This window comes from Dermacentor silvarum, chromosome 8, assembly GCF_013339745.2.
Source record: "Dermacentor silvarum isolate Dsil-2018 chromosome 8, BIME_Dsil_1.4, whole genome shotgun sequence".
Taxonomy (NCBI): Eukaryota; Metazoa; Arthropoda; class Arachnida; order Ixodida; family Ixodidae; genus Dermacentor; species Dermacentor silvarum.
This window is the reverse complement of record NC_051161.1, coordinates 164,229,301-164,246,193: the sequence shown is the minus strand read 5'-3', so window position 1 is coordinate 164,246,193 and position 16,893 is coordinate 164,229,301. Positions and strand designations below refer to the sequence as shown.

Below are 16,893 nucleotides of genomic sequence, written 5' to 3'. Positions count from 1 at the left end.
GCAACACTTGGATGGGACTTTTCAACGTGTGAACTTGCTTACCCGCCAGGACTTGCACAACATCATGCGTGACAACATCATTAATCACGAGCGTCTCCACAGCAATGACTATATTAGCGTCCAGCTATGGGTGGAGCGGATGCATGCAGAGAAGGACAATCCAGTATTATTTTTCAAGCACCAGGGCCAGCCAGACAAAGCCGACATTCTTGACCGACCACCTCACGACCTTCTTGATGAAAAGGATTTCATGCTGGCCATTATGACGGAGCCCCAGCAAGAGCTGTTTAAGAAGCTCGGCACTGACCGTGTCTGCATAGATGGCACCCATGGAACAACAGGCAAGCACTTTAGATGCACTCATTTTCTCATAACAGAAAGCAATATATTTTAAAGGAAGCAGCTTACAACAGATGATGATGATTATTGTTGTTTATTGGCGCAAGGGCCAGGTGTGGCCAAAGAGCGCCAGGACGATGCTAATGGCTTGTTAGTGGTATATGAATAGTCAATTATATGAAGGTTAGATGTGGCATGGCTGTATAGGGGCCTAAAAGCAGTCGCTGTAAACTGCGTAAAATCTATACGTAATAAGATTATGGCAATGACTACTGATCTGTACTATAGACATGAACAATACATTGATGATGATGTGTTGTGTTTTATGGCGCAAGGGCCAGGTATGGCCAAAGAGCGCCATGACAAGTGTTAACGTTATCGATAAGCTGTTAATAATGTGGGCAATGAATTTCTGATGGCAGATGTGACATGGCTGTAAAAGGGCCTAAAAAACAGTCGCTGTAAATGGCGTAAAACATATACGTACTAAAATAATGACACTGACTAGTTAGTGATGTGGGCTATGGCAATTGAGTTTCCTTAAAAAACATGATGTAGCAGATATAAGACAATAACAAATGTGATACTAGCGCTTGAAGAGAGCCCTTGAATACAAGGGCTATTAATCACATGCTAAAAATTACCTGGCCAAATAATTTTCAGGGACTCTGTTTCACTTAAAAATTCTAAGACTGATTTCAGATTAAAAATCGGTTCATTGCTAAGAAAATATGCCGGGTGAAGAGGTATGTTTTCGCGATATGCCGAGGGGAAGTACCTTTTCCTCTCTGCTTCTATTGCAGGGCATTGAATAAGAACATGGACAACTGTGAGAATATTGCCGCACTTACTACAAGTCGGAGGATCACTCCCAGTCAAGAGGTAAGAGTGAGTACTGTAAGTGTGTCCTATTCTTAATCGACAGACAAGTACTTCCTTATATCGTGCCGTTTTCTCAGTTATCCAGTTCCCTAGTTTTGGTTTTATCACGTGTAGCTTATTTAATACTTGGGTATCCCACTCTCCTTGCCAGTGCTTCCTTAGCTTACGGCGTAGAAAAGACTTCAGGTCTGTGGCAGGGATGGGGATATTTGCGTCCGTGTCGCTAGAGGTTACTGTCGTAGCGTTTTCATCAGCAGCTTCATTGCCTTTTATACCTTTGTGGCCAGGTACCCAGCATAAAACAATCACTTGGTTGCACTTATATGCAGAGCACAACAAGCTGTACAGTTCATTAAAAACAGAGTTCTTATGTTTTCGTATACTAATTAGGGCTCTGACTACACTTAATGAATCAGTGAACACAATGGCCCTAGAGAGATTTGTGAGCCTTATGTGTTTAACAGCCGATAGTATAGCGTATGCTTCTGCTGTAAAAATAGATGTGTGGGGATTTAGTGCCCCAGATGTAGAAAATGAGTCTCCGAGAGCTGCGTAAGAAACACCAGCAGAGGACTTCGAAGCATCTGTATAGTATTCTGCGCAGGAGTACTTCTCCTGGAGCTCAAGAAAATGGGAATGTATATGTGCCTCCGGTGCTTGTTTGGATATTTCTATAAAAGAGATGTCACACTGAATAGTCTGCCATTCCCAAGGTGGGGGCAGGCGAGTAGGAGCCATGAGGACATTTTCTAGTAGTGAGACGCCTGTGTCCTTTGCCATTGCCTCTAAACGAAGGTTGAATGGAGCCCTAACAGCAGGGCGGTTATGGAACAGCCTGGCAGTAGAGATGTCGCGAATGGTAAAATGACATGGATGCTGAATATCCGATTTAACCTTCAGGGCGTAGAAAAAACTTAAATATGTTCTTTGTAGATGTAGAGACCATTCGTTAGAGTCCACATACAAGCTTTCTACAGGACTAGTCCTGAAAGCACCTGTAGCAAGGCGTATACCCAAATGGTGAACAGTATCTAGCATCCTCAAAGCACTAGGTGCAGCAGAGTTATACACTATAGCTCCGTAATCGAGGCGTGACCGTATAAGACTTTTGTAGAGGCTCAAAAGGCATCTCCTGTCACTTCCCCAAGATGTCCGAGACATAAGCTTCAGTAAATTCATTGTCTTCAGACACCTCATTCTCAGATACCTGAGGTGAGGAACAAAAGTTAATTTGGAGTCTAAGAAAATTCCTAAAAATTTATGTTCGTGGCTGACAGATAGCCGTTGTCCATTAAGATCAATAGCGGGGTCAGGCAGTATACCTCTCTTGTTGGAGAAGAGAACGCATGTGCTTTTTTGAGGGTTGAGTTTAAATCCATTCTCTTCCGCCCATTTAGACAATTTGTTTAAGCCAAGCTGTACTTGTCGCTCGCAGATACTAAGATTACATGATTTGAAACCCATTTGGATATCATCCACATATACAGAATAAAATATTGTACGTGGTATGACAGTTTGGAGCGAGTTCATTTTGACAATAAATAAAGTACAGCTTAGCACACCACCTTGTGGTACACCAGCCTCCTGCGTGAATTGTCGAGACAGGACGTTACCAATTCTGACACGGAACGTGCGATCTGAGAGGTAGCTCTGTATCACATTTAATAAGTTGCCTCGGACACCCATTCCAACCAGGTCGCGGAGAATTCCAAAACGCCAAGTTGTGTCGTATGCCTTCTCCATATCTAAGAATACTGACAGGAAAAACTGTTTATGAACAAAGGCATCACGGATATTGGTCTCGATGCGGACAAGGTGATCTGTTGTGGATCTACCTTCTCTAAAGCCACACTGAAAGGGATCGAGTATTTTGTTGTTTTCGAGATAATAGATGAGGCGTCGGTTAACCATTTTCTCAAAGAGTTTGCATATACAACTTGTCAGAGCTATAGGTCTATAACTACTGGGTGAGGAAGGGTCCTTGCCCTCTTTAAGAATAGGAATTACGATGGCTTCTTTCCAGGCGGACGGAATATAGCCAGCAGAGAACATGGAGTTAAATAGTGAGAGTAGTGCTCTGTGGGTTTCAGGATGTAAATGTTTGACCATTTCATATATTATTCTGTCACTTCCTGGAGCGGATTTCTTACAACAATTCAGTGAAGCCTGGAACTCCGCCATGCTAAATGGACGATTGTATGCATCATTTGCTGTGGCTTTTTGACCCAGAGGCTGACGCTCTGCTTGTCGCTGGTATCTTAGAAATGTATCTGTGTAATGTGATGTACTGGAAATGTGCTCAAAATGTGCTCCTAGACAATCAGCCTGGTCCTCAAGAGTGTCTCCTTGTGTGTTAACTAAAGGTAGAGGATGAGTTTCGCGGCCTTTTATTTTCTTAACTCTGTTCCAGACTTTTCTTTCATCTGTATAGGAATTAATGCTGGAGAGGTACTTTTGCCAGCTTTCCCTTTTGGCACGTCGGCGCGTTCTTCTACCTTCAGACTTTATTTTCTTAAAGCTGATCAGGTTTTCTGTAGTCGGAGAGTTACGGAGGTGATACCAAGCCTTATTTTGTTTCTTTCGCGCTACTCTACATTCATCGTTCCACCAGGGAACACGTCGTTTAGAAGATGATCCGTTTGTTTGCGAGATACATATCGACGCTGCATCGAAAATAAGTGCTGTTAAATGTGCAACTGCATCATCAATACTAAGCATACAGATGTCATTCCAGGTCAAATATGTCAACTCTCTGTATTGCTGCCAGTTCGCTGAGTCGACTTTCCACTGGGGCAGATGGGGTGAGAATTCGTCCCGTTTTGTTAATTTTAAAATAATTGGAAAATGGTCGCTCCCGTATAGATCATTAACCACCTTCCATTCCAAGTATGGCACGACTGTACTCGATGCAATACTTAAGTCTATGTATGAAAATGTTTTGTTTGCGACGCTGTAGAAGGTTGGTTCTTTCTTATTTAATAAACATGCACCTGTAGATAACAGGAAGTTTTCTATCAGGCGCCCTCTGGCATCACATCGAGAGTCACCCCACAGGGTATTATGTGCATTGAGGTCTCCAACGAGAATATAGGGCTCCGGAAGTTGAGCAATAAAGCTTTCGAATTCTGTTCTGGAGAGTTGGTAGCTGGGGGGGATGTATAAGGAAGTAATTGTTAACAGCTTATCAAAAAGCACTGCTCTGACTGCAACTGCCTCAAGGGGCGTTTGCAGCTGCAAATGTTGGCAGGCGACACCCTTATCAACTATTATAGCAACACCGCCCGATGAGACCAAAGCGTCGTTGCGGTCTTTACGGTAAATGGCATATTGCTGCAGAAAGTTTGTGTGTGTAGGATTTAGGTGTGTCTCTTGCACACAGAGCACTCGTGGATTAAACTTGTGTAGGAGTTCCTTTATGTCGTCTAGATTGTGGAGTAGACCTCTCACATTCCAATGCATGATCTGTGTAGCCATATTGGAAGTGTTTTGTGGTGTGTGTCAAGAGAAATAGGGTAGCTCACGAGACCTTTCCAGGCCCCGTGATGCGGGATTTTTCTTTTCTTCCGGCGCGCTCCACGGAGCTACGCCGTTCCTTCGGCGCCTGGGACGCCGGAGTAGTGATGCTTGCATCCATCGCCTCGTCAGAGGCGCTGGATGCTGCCCGCTCCACGGGCACACTCAGGGGTTTTGAGGGCCGGTCTGCACGAGCAGTGACCCTGGGGCCGGCAGGTCCGGAGGACTGCTGGCCCTGCGTTGTAGGGGGCGGAACAGCACTGGCTGCTCCTGCCAGGGGGGCTGAAGGCGTAACCGCCGTCACACTCTGTGTGACTCGGGCGGCCGCCGCAGGATGTGACGCTGCCCCCCGGCGCGCCACATCGGTGTAGGAAGGACTGAACTGATTATGGGCAGCAAAACGCTTGCGCGCCTCTGGAAATGAAATGTTTAGTTTGACTTTGAGTTGTATTATTTCTTTTTCTTTCTTCCATGACGGGCACGATCGCGAATAGGCGGGGTGGTCTCCGTCACAGTTGGCACAATGGGTTGTGGAAGTGCAGATGTCTGAGGCATGTTCTTTAGAAGCACATTTTGCACAGGTAGCGCGCCCTCGGCAGCTCTGAGACCCATGCCCAAAACGCTGACACTTGAAGCATCGGCGCGGATTGGGAATGTATGGTCGTACACGGAGCTTACAATATCCGGTCTCGATTGAATCTGGTAGGTCGCTTGTTCCAAAAGTGATGATTACATGTTTTGTGGGGATTTCCTTGTCGTCACGCCTTAACTTAATTCGTTGCACCTTTACTACATTTTGGTCTTGCCATCCATCCAACAGCTCGCTTTCACTGAGTTCTAGAAGGTCGTCATCAGAGATCACACCGCGAACAGTGTTCATTGACCTGTGAGGGCCCACTGAGACGGGAATGTCACCAAATGCAACAAGTTTCGACAATTTGTTGTACTGGAGCTTATCACGCACTTCCAAAAGAAGGTCGCCGCTTCCCATTTTAGTGACTTTATAACCTGGGCCGATTGCTTCTGTCAGACATTTTGCTACAACAAATGGGGATATTGTACGGACAGTCTTGGTTTCGTGTTGGCTATGTACTACGTGGTATTTGGGAAAAATTTCTTTAGGTTTCATAAAAAAGTTGAATGTTTCATCGGTGCGCCCCCTTTTCAGGGAGCGATCAGGAAGTAGGGGAAAAGCATTTGCCATGTAAAAATGGAAAATTCGGCGGCGATGGTAGCCACCCACCACCGAGCCCAACAAGGGGACGCTACAAAGTTAGAATACTTGCAGACGCCAGCCATGCATCGCCGCTATAACCTAATATAAAATACCCAAGGTTGGATAAGTACACCAGGTTAACCCTTGCCGCCCAGAAATTCGGAAGTGAGTAGAAGTGACTAGAAGACAGGAAAGATGGAAAAGTGAGAGAGAAAGACAAAAGACTGAAGAGGGGGACAGGAAAAGGCGACTGCCGATTTCCTCCAGGTGGGTCAGTCTGGAGGTGCCGTCTATGTGAAGCAGAGGCCGAAGAGGTGTGTTGCCTCCACCGGGGGGCCTTAGAGGTCCGAACACCCGGCATCGGCTCAACCCCCAGGATCCCCCTTTCCCCAGACACGGCTAAGCCGCGCACGGCTACACGCGGGAGGGTCCAACCCTCATGTGCTCGGGTACGTGGTGTCGCAACACACCAAACGCCTGCTTACGCAGACGCCCCTGCGGGAGCTTACAACAGACAGTTAGTATTATGTAGTTCCTGATTTCGCCAAATTTCGGAACATCTATTTATTAATTCTGAAGAAAATAATAAATTTGACCAAAAACTACAAAGAACTTCTTCGGTAAAAATTGAATTTTCATTCCTGTACAGATAGGCGCTTAAACAGTTCTCACAATTCAGTGTGATTGAATTTTTGCGGGAGCTGCTGGTGTAGCCATGCTTGCCTGGTGCAACATGAATCTATCTGAAAGTCAAGCTGAATATAATCTATCTACAGCAGTGAACACAAAAGACAATATTTTGAATGGTGGGTCCCCCGAGGTGAAGTGCTCAAAAATTGGTACTGCGTTACGCCAGACCGCTAGCCTAGGGGAATAGCCAAATACTCACTAGCTGGTTATGTTACTTGCACTACATAGCCCATAACTTGTGCGTCCCAAGAATGTATCACAAGGAAACTGTATAGTAACATAAACGATGTGACAATATGTGAAAATATGAGTGTGCTGGTGAGAAATTTTAGTTATAACTCGTGAGGTCCTCCAAGTGAACAGCTTCGCATGCAGGTTAATTATCACAAGTGATCAGAAATGGAGACAACAGTCAGCACAATGAAATTAACTAAGTGGAAACTGGACTTCCTATGGCACTATATGCAAACAAATCTTATCCCTCTCTTTCCGTTTGGCTGCAGCAGTGTGCACCCCGATCCAGACCTTGCGTTCGACCACCTTTGATTAAAAAAAATCGTGGCTTATTGCATTACTGTGACATTTAACCCAGCTTGGTCTTGACGAAAAATTTCTTTTTGCGCTGTGGCCGCCATTTGAAATTTGCAAGCAGTCACAAAACCTAGCCTAACAAAAACATTTTTACAATATGAACATTTTTTATCGATGACTATGAAACTTATATATTAACTTAACTGAATTTGTTTTACTTTTGTTTAAATATAAAACATGGAAGAACATACAAAAAGGTGGAAATTCGAAATTTTAAACAAAATTTTATGTTCTTACGGTAGTCATTCCAACTATTCCTGTAAGTTGTCCAGAAGGCAAAGAAGCCTACAAAAATGTTTCACAGATGAAAAAACGCGAGCAAAAAAAAATGCAACATGAGAAAATTTGCTTTTTGAGGCATATTCAGCTGTCAATTGCATAGTGAAGTGGTCCAAGTAAAAATATGAAAGGCAGTACGTTACCCAGTACCATTTAATAACTAATAACATTTATTCATGAAAGTTTTTATCAAAACAAATTTTCTTTTAAGCGAGAAAATAATTCGGTAAGTCGAGTCCTTGCATTCAACCTCAGCGTTGCTCCATGCTTGCTCTTCACTGCAGTGCACACTTCTTTCTGGGGTTTTATGTGCCAAAACAGCCGACGTCAAAGAGACACACACACTGCACGTGCTCAAAGTGGAAGCCCTTTATATTTCGCTTTTGAAAATTTCCCTGGCGTGTTCATTCACATTTTGTCACTTTAAACTCTTGGGTCGCTGTGTATGATGTAAGTCCCACATGCACCATTAAAAGGGATAAAGGCTTGATGTAGTGAAACCGACGTATTCAACTTCAATGTTAACGCTCTTGCAAACCACCCATTAGCTTCATTTTCCTGAATAATTTCTTGGGGCACCCAGAGGGCTCGGACACGTTTGATAGTTTTCTCCGCCCATGTAAACAGCTCATAGGGGGTCAGTATTTGATCTTTCTATGGCCTCGGATACTTGCTCTTGCTGCCAAGCACTTCACAGTTCCAGAAACGCTGTCGCAAGCACTTTTGGTGTCGAGGTGGCAAATTCCGTTCCGCTTAAAAATTGAAATTGTTTTCATGGTAGCAGAGGTTCACGACGTTCCTTTTATTCTTTACTGAGAAGCCACACCGTCGAAAAAGTAATGAATTTTTTAAACTTTGGTAGATTAGTTCTCAACTTCTTCAGCACTTCTTGCTGAACTGACCAGACAGCAACTGTGTTGTGTTCTAGCCAGTCTGAAATCACAACAAACGACTTGATTGAAATGTCTGCACTGTTCGCTCATGAAGTATATGATAATTGGATGCAACATGGCCTGCGTATCTACCCAGTGGTATGATTGTGTGGCGACTTGAACAATAAAACTAGTTATCTGCATAGTCCATGAGTGCGACTGCCTCATCTTTTTTAATGTTTGCTTTCAACTCTCACAAGTATTTTGCTTGTTCCTTGCTCACAAAGTGATGAATTTTTAGGTGCTTGAGCATTTCCGTGAATTTTTCACAGAAGTCTTCTAGACTTCAAATAATTGTCTCTAGCCGACACCGTACACCACTGACCACTACAGTACCTGCATAACTTATTCGATTTCAAGGTGCAGTGCATCCTGGAGCAGACTCTATATGGTCAGTAGCACATGTCGCATCTTCCTAACATGCAGTCTTCCTCATCCAGCTTGCATACCGTTGTCGCCAGAACTTCTTCAGTGCTCTCTTTAAGCACTGTTGCGTGTAGCATGAGCTTGAAATTTTGATGTTCCATACACACGCAAACAGTGTGGAGTGCTTGCGAAGTTTGACTTGCATGGTGTAACGCTCGGCATAGCTAATACAGCTTCGCTGTTTGACCATCTTCACGGACTGGAAGGGCCGGTGATATTTTTGTGTCCGTGCCCTTCAGCAGGTATCCGTATTGCCGAAGCTGGCAGCGTCCAAGCCTAGCGCACAATTGTGTTCGAGTAGTGGAGTGCTGCTTCTGTGTATATTTGCTGTCAGTGGCAAAGTGTGCTGCAGTGAAAAGCCAGCACGGAGCAATGCTGGGGTTGAATGCAAGGAGTCAAACTTCCTGAATTATTTTCTTGCTTAAAACAAAAATTGTTCCGATTAAACTTTCAGAACAAATGCCATTGAATGGTAATTTGTAACTTACTATCTTTCATATTATAACTTGGACCACGTCACTAAAATAGACTCGTTTCTTTAATGACGGGCCAGAAGAAGAGCGTGCAGCTTACGTGCTTCGTCTTTCAAGGCGCCGACCTTTGCTTGCGCCATCCCACGGTGCGGAAGCCCCACATCACTGTGTCAATATGCCTCGAAAAGCAAATTTTCTCATGTTTGCAATTTTTTTGCTCACACATGTTATGTTTTTTTATCTCTGAAATATTTTTATTGGCTTATTTGTCTTCTGGGCAATTTGGAGAAATAGTTGAAATGACTACCGTGACAGCATAAAATTTCATAAAAATGTTCAAATTTCCACCTTTTTGTACCTTCTTCCACGTATTATATTTAAACAAAAGTAAAACAATTCAGTTGAAGTTCATATATATATATATATATATATAAATCTCTTTTATATGTATGAAAAAGTTTCATAGCCATTGATAAAAAATGCGACCACTTTCAAATTTAAGATGGCGGCCACAGCGCGCGAAACGTTTTTTTTTTGCCAAAACCAAGCGGGGTTAATGTTTGTCACAGTAACACACAGAATAAGCCATAATTATTTTAGAAGAAATTGAAGATCGTTGCATGCAAAGTCTGGATCAGTTGGCGTGGAATGACTCATAATCGCCTAACTGAATAGACGACAGGTACTAATAGCAAAGAAACAATGAATTTTTCACAACAAACAACAGCACATGTCCTTGTTCATTACTGTAGCCTTCCACTTTGAATAAACTTTGTTGTCGCTGGTCAGAACTAGTGTGTCTTCTCTTCTGTGCTCTAAAGTGATGTTTCTTTGCCAAACTAATATACTAAAGACATTAACAGAGGTTTTCTTTCAGTGCTTTTAGCTTCTTTATTACTCACGACATGCCTTTCCCCTCAAACCTGCAGGCTTTGACTTCCAACTCGTCACAGTCCTTGTCGTGGATGAATTTGGCACGGGATTTCCCGTAGCTTATTGCATCACCAACCGCACAGACCGAAAGGCCATGGCAACATTTTTCGCATCGATCATGTCTAAAACTGGGCAAATAGCAGCAAACGTTTTCATGACAGATGATGCTCCCTCATTCTACAATGCCTGGACTGAAGTAATGGGACCGCCTCAACATCGGCTGTTGTGTGCGTGGCACGTTGACAAAAACTGGCGTGAGAGTGCCAACAAGTACATCCAAGACAAAACCCTGAGGGCTTTCACCTACAAGGTTTGTTGCACTTTGATAAATATCATTTTTCAACATGAACGGAACAAGAAACAAAGCAGTCTGCGAGTAGAATTGCTGCCATCATTTCCCAACCTGCAGTGTAATGTTTTGGTCTGTATTTAAAGACGAATTTTGAATGCTTGTAGGTAGCAGCCATTTTTTTGCTGTGGATTGCAGGAACAGAGGGAATGAACGGTCGGCAACGATAGTATTCAACCTGTTCATATGACATACTTGCTGCCAGTGTTCGGCATAAGGTGTTTCGTCACCAAACCAGTAGTCCCTGTACAGGCCGTACCAACACTGGGGTAGACATTGAGTGCACTTGCTCTAAATGCAGGTGCGAGAGTAAAAAAAAGTTCTTGTTTATACATTGTACTTAAGGTTCAAGACCAATGCCCCACACTAGAAGACAAAGCACTAATACCAAGAGCGTCCTGATCACACTTACAAGATAGGTCGCTGCACATCCAGTCAATTAACAGGTACTCCATGTTGTAGACTAAAGTATCATCCAACCAAAATCCTCTGGTGTGACACTGCATATGAATGCTTAAAAGTTCATATCGAGCTAATCCAGTTGGAAAGGGTATACGAGTTTGTGAATAGAGCCTACAATTTTCCATTTGGCACCTTGGCAGTAAAAGTAGTGGTAGTAAAGACAATCTCTATGAGACAAGTAATTATTTTAGTAATTAGGCTTGAAAAAACTACCGAAATACACAACAGCTAAGAACTTGCTTTGGGGTACCATTCAATATTTCCTAATTTGATTTTGCTAATTTTGGTCAGGCATACTAATGAGGGCATCTTAACGTGTATTCAAAGAAGAAAGATCCCTCCCTATACTGCAAGAAGTAGACATGACATGATGACATTAACACTACCACACGTCTTGATGAAATATTCCGAGAGGAACATATGATGGTTGACAGGCAGGAGAAGACCCTTCTTGGCAACGGAGCTAGTTTTGTTAAAACCTGCATGACTGTCATAAGTAAGAGGCCGCCTGTGGCGCGAAAAGGAACAGGAGCACGAGAAGCACGGCGTTCGGAACGGCACGAGCCCTCGAGGCGCGTGACCCGAGGCGTAATCGAATGGTGAACGGCGCTGTCCGGCGATTATCGACGTGGCTCCGGGCCAGGAAGGTCGCATCGTCAGCTACGCTCTGGCGACGGGAGACTTGGGGGTCTGGCTGAGTCCGTGATGTTGGCCGTCCAAGGTGTGGGCGTCGACCCCGGCAAAGTTCGAGCGAGGCTCCTGGACTGGCTGCAGCCTCTCACAGCGGGACCGGGCACCCCAGAGAGGATCCCTCTTCTGCGGCAGACCGGCACGTTCGATATTCCTCGGGACGCCACGTCGTCACTCACGAAGTTGCGACGTATCCCGACGTTAGACCTATCCAGTGGGCCTAAGCAATGCCGCGCTTCATCACTGACGAAGTACGTGATGTCGACATCTAAGACGAACGAGGCGACGTGACGACGGCAAGGCAACGATTACACCATCTACAAGAGCACCGATTTCTTGGGAAGAGAGCCGACAAGCTCCAGACCGGAACATACGTGCGAAGACGAGCGCAGTAAGACGACTTTTTCGTAGTGTCGCAGACGTAGGCCACGGTTGCCTGACTTTTGATGTGGTAAACGCCGAGAACCTAATGTAGGCGGAAATAAGGACATGTTTAGTGTTTACAAACTAGGTTGCAGTAGTGTTAGTGTTATGTATATTGCCGTTATTTCATGCTCACTGTGATAGCCAAGCTCGGCAGCAACACCACGCTTATATCTATTTTTGAAGAATTTAAATGTCTTTAGACCATGTGAGCACTAATGTCAACACTTGAGTATGGTATCAAGAGAAAACCATCTAGTTTTGTCTGATGACATTGAATTGAATTGTGGGGTTTTACGTGCCATAACCACAATTAGATTATGTGGGCACGCCGTATTGGGGGACTCCGGATTAATTTTGACCACCAGGGGATCTCTAACATGCCCCCAATGCAGGGACATGGATGTTTTTGCATATCGCCTCTATCGAGATGTGGCTGCCACGCCCAGGATTCGATCCCACAACCTTGTGCATGGCAGCGCAACATCATAGCAGCTAAGCCACCGTGGCAGGTTATGATGACATGGACATACGGCCCAGCTTGTGTGTTGTGCAGGCATGTATGTTAAAACGAGTGAAGCGGCTTGTCTTTCCTTCCTCTCTCACATCAGCTGTGCACACCTCAATGCATAATGGCTTTCATTATGATTGTTTATGAATGTCTTCCTGCATTCATAGATCTTAAATTGTGCGATTGTGCACAACCACATCTCGGCAAGGCATTTACAAGGCTCATTCAGAATTTTTTTAATTGTGCATTGCCTGCAGCATGTTAGACTCAAAGAAACATTGAAGAAATGGTGCCACCAACATTTTTAAAGAACTATTGATATGACATTAAAAAAATTTCAGTTGGAGGCTTTTCAGTGTGAACACGCGATCGCCGCAAGCATGTCATATGAACAGGTTGAATACCATCGTTGCCGGCCGTTGATTCCTAGACACCCAGAAGACACATTCCTTATCATTAGAGCACCTTATATAACTAACCATATTCATAAACCAGTTTCAGTGCCCAGGAGGTGGATGGCTTATGTTTGGTTTGTTATGGTTTGCTCCATACCTGGGATTGCTGTAGCAGGCATACAGGAGCGCAGCTGGAAGAAATGTGTACAGCATGGTTGTTTTCTTTTGTTTATGGGCAATGTTAGTTTTACTAGCCTTATTGATACACAAGTAGAGCAAATTTCGCCTTGGGTTACGTCGCACAAATGTCACTGATGTGAGGTCTGGCATGTTGAAAGCAACTTCATTGAAATGTTTCCTAATCTTCATATTTGCCGACTCTCGTCCTCTTACATGGGAACAGCATGTGGAAGACTTTTCAAAAGTTTAAAAATGTGTCAGTACTCCTTACAAATTGTGGAAATTGTGCTGCCCATGAAAAGAAGGCTCCCCCCCACCTCTCCCCAAACCTGCTTGCGCTAGCACCCAACGCGACTTTTGCCGCACGACACAAGAATTCCCACATGGTTCTTAATTTATGTCTAAATTCAAATATACAAGTCTTTTACGTTTTGCTCTGATCAAAATGTGGCTGCTATGACTGGGAATTGAGTCCGGCAACTTTGTGCTCAGCAGCACAATACCATAGCCCCTGAGGCATCATGGCAGGTCCTGCTAAAGTCCTTAGAGGTTTGGAAGAGTTCAGTCACTTTTCATAGCTTTCAACCTTGGCTTTTGGAACAGTTGGCTGCACTACTCAGAATCAGCTAGTACTTGCATTCACTACGTTCGTTTGTTCCTTTTGACAAAAGCTTACGTGCTAAACATAAGGGCCCACAAGAAGGCAAGAAGGACACTTACAGAAAAACGAATTGAGCTGTGTCAGTAAATTACACTCACAATACCAAAACAGCCACTCTTAATATGAGAAAATATCTGGTAAGCCAGAGAAGATGCACAAAATGAAAAATAAAATTCCCGCACCAGTTCACTATGATGTCATGGACTCCGACTCCATCCCCTCAAAGCCTAGTTTAATTTTTATTAATAAATATTCATCACATTGTATTCTAAATAAACGAGAGACTGTACCTAGGCAGCTTAAAGAACTTTAACTGAACAACTACAGTGCGAAAAAATACTTTGTCATCCGTGACATCACACATGAAATTCAAAATTGAACCTTTGACTCATTTTCTCTCCTGGTTAACCTATTATCCTATCAACAATTCTTCAAGAATACTATATCAGTTTCAAACCGATTATGTGTTTCTCTTTAGTGTCCCTTTAAATCTTTCAGTATCACTGGCGTATCGGTATGTTTTCGCATTTCTTTCCTATGTCACTGATGTCATATAGGAATGCAAAGACCATACCAACCAGTGTTGCAGAGTTAGCACTCCGGAATGGAATGGTGACAACGCTTGGAGGAATGGAATGGGAATGGAATTACACGTTTTTCAGAAAATGGAACGCTTTTTCATCTACGCACTGTTTTTTGTCAAAATATGCCGAAGAACAAACCAGCCCACATTCAAACAATAGTAAGTCAGAGCCTCGAATTTAACAATAAAGCAGTATTTTTAAAATGGCTTGGCTGATTATAAGTACAATACATTTAGAAGCAACGCGCCTAGCACAATTCTGTCCTTATAGACTGAATTGCTCCGAAGCGTGAGCTTGTCCTCAGTTCTACGCGTAACCGCTCTATGCCGTTAGTATCCGTCGTGCCAAACTGCGGCGGCGGCAAACCCCCTCCCCCATTACACCTTGCGATTTTTTATTACCCCGGTGGCGCCTTTGCCCCGGCCGCCTGTCTCCCCACCCTTCACTTGTCTGTTTTTGCTTCTGTCACAATCGGCGACTCACACGCATATTCCAAAAAAGCGCTTCTCTAAGTTGTGATGCATATTGACGCTGGCGCGATGCTTGTGTTCACTGCAAGCTTTCACATACTAGCTTGCGCGCCGTCTCACCTCGTACTAACCCGTAACTAACCCAGCAACACAACATGTCCTTACAGCTTCGTACTTACTCTTCATAACGCGAGTAGAGCTCCATGTATGTGAATAGAAAGCTAGCATTGACAAGGATGATCTAATACATTACATGTAAAGCTGTCTTCCTTGAAGATGTATGCAATAAGATGGCAGTAAGAGCAAGAAATGAAAGGAGAGACTACTGAACATCTTTGTGCCAGATTATTGAAGGCACTGTTTAGACTTTATACTTAACAGGCTTGAGAGAATTCTGAAGGGCATACAGCAGTGAAGTTGTATAGAGCATAACAGAGAAATACAAGCAAGTCTTCCTGTGAACTATGACATATGCTGGCAGGTGGCTGAATTGTTAGCTGTTTAGTCAATTTATCTGTACAATCAAAAGATGTAATCTTATATAATTTTACTTTATTTACAGATTCTTCGAACAGTGATGGACGCTCCTGACGCAGCGTCATTGAAGAACCGTCTCCTCTCTACGAGTGGTGTCATAGAGAAGGGGCAACAGAGCCAGGCCTGCTCAGATTTAAAGAATATTTTGAAAGTAACTACGGAAATCGCACAGAGGTTTGGGCAGCCTGTTTTCGCGCAACTACTGGAATTAATACAAACATGAGACTTGAGGCATTACATAGGGTGATAAAGTACTGCTATTTACATGGAAAGACTAACAAGAGAGTCGACAAATTGATATCGGCACTCCTAAAACTCACTAGAAACAAAGTTTTTGACCGCCTAACAAAGTTCATAAAAATGCTGAGAGTGAATTCGAACGTGCAACCAGAATTCGGCATGACACCAGCCAAACCATTTTGGACAAAGACATCAACAAAGTTGCATTCAATCAGTGGACCGTTGTTTCTCAAACCCATGACGGGCATAAGTATGTCGTTAGACAAGAAGGCACATGCAAGAGTGCTACATGTACATTTGGCTGCACAAGGTACAAAATATGTGTCCATACAATTACGTGCTCATGTCACGATAGTGTATTGAGGAGAAACATCTGCAAACACATGCACGCTGTATGTAAGCATGAGAGCAGCAACCTGTGCCAGCAAAGGGATAATAACGAAGAGGACGAAACTACAGATGTCGAGCAACAGTCCCAGGTAAGCTTACTGATTTGCTTGTCCAAACTCCAGACTATAAGCATGCTGCCATTGGCTGTGGAGACCAGAGAGTGTGTGGCACTTAAAAGAGGTGCAACTAATCGTGATGGCAGAGACACTATCTTGACGTGATGATGATTATTGTTGTTTATTGGCGCAAGGGCCAGGTGTGGCCAAAGAGCGCCAGGACGATGGTAATGGCTTGTTAGTGGTATATGAATAGTCAATTATATGAAGGTTAGATGTGGCATGGCTGTAAAGGGGCCTAAAAGCAGTCGCTGTAAAGTGCGTAAAATCTATACGTAATAAGATTATGGCAATGACTAATGATGTGTACTATAGACATGAACAATGCATTGCGAAAGAATGATATGACTTCCAAAATATTGCAGATGCAAGAATAAGCCAGAAGCACAAGTGCCTAAACAGAGCCCTTGAGACACAAGGGCCTGGAGGCATGTGCTATAAAAAACAATCACAGCAACATCCTCTGGAGAGAGGATGCGCTACGAACTTGTTGGGCTAATAACATGTAGCACAACATCATTCAGAAATGCGAGGACTGCTTTGGTGTTAAAGAGCGGTTCTTTACCGAGAAACATAGCGGGATGTAGAGGGACATAATAGCGATATGCTAG

The 16,893-nt window shown here is 43.7% G+C and overlaps 2 protein-coding genes across 5 annotated transcripts in view; one reads left to right on the top strand and one right to left on the bottom strand.

Moving 5' to 3' along the window:
• LOC119461817 (uncharacterized) overlaps window positions 1-16,893 on the bottom strand; it is a 75,866-nt gene that overhangs the window by 42,086 nt on the left and 16,887 nt on the right. The window contains exon 3 of one of the 4 annotated variants that reach the window (XR_007468317.1): window positions 13,262-13,295. The exons of 2 other annotated variants lie outside the window; for them this stretch is intronic. The gene's annotated coding sequence lies outside the window, so the exon portion shown is untranslated. Of the gene's footprint in view, window positions 1-13,188; window positions 13,296-16,893 lie in introns of those variants that run through there. One more of the 4 variants, XR_007468319.1, reaches the window with a different exon arrangement.
• Window positions 120-15,872, top strand: LOC125947470 (uncharacterized). The gene is made up of 3 exons (XM_049672228.1): window positions 120-341; window positions 10,271-10,584; window positions 15,562-15,872. Exons 1-3 carry the CDS (start codon window positions 140-142, stop codon window positions 15,757-15,759), a joined length of 714 nt encoding a protein of 237 aa, XP_049528185.1. The 5' UTR covers window positions 120-139; the 3' UTR covers window positions 15,760-15,872.

Coding starts and splice junctions, on each gene's coding strand:
- LOC125947470 (XM_049672228.1), top strand. CDS start 140: ATGCATGCAGAGAAGGACAATCCAGTATTATTTTTCAAGCACCAGGGC. Junction 342..10,270: donor TGGCACCCATGGAACAACAG/GCAAGCACTTTA, acceptor TCAAACCTGCAG/GCTTTGACTTCCAACTCGTC. Junction 10,585..15,561: donor TGAGGGCTTTCACCTACAAG/GTTTGTTGCACT, acceptor CTTTATTTACAG/ATTCTTCGAACAGTGATGGA.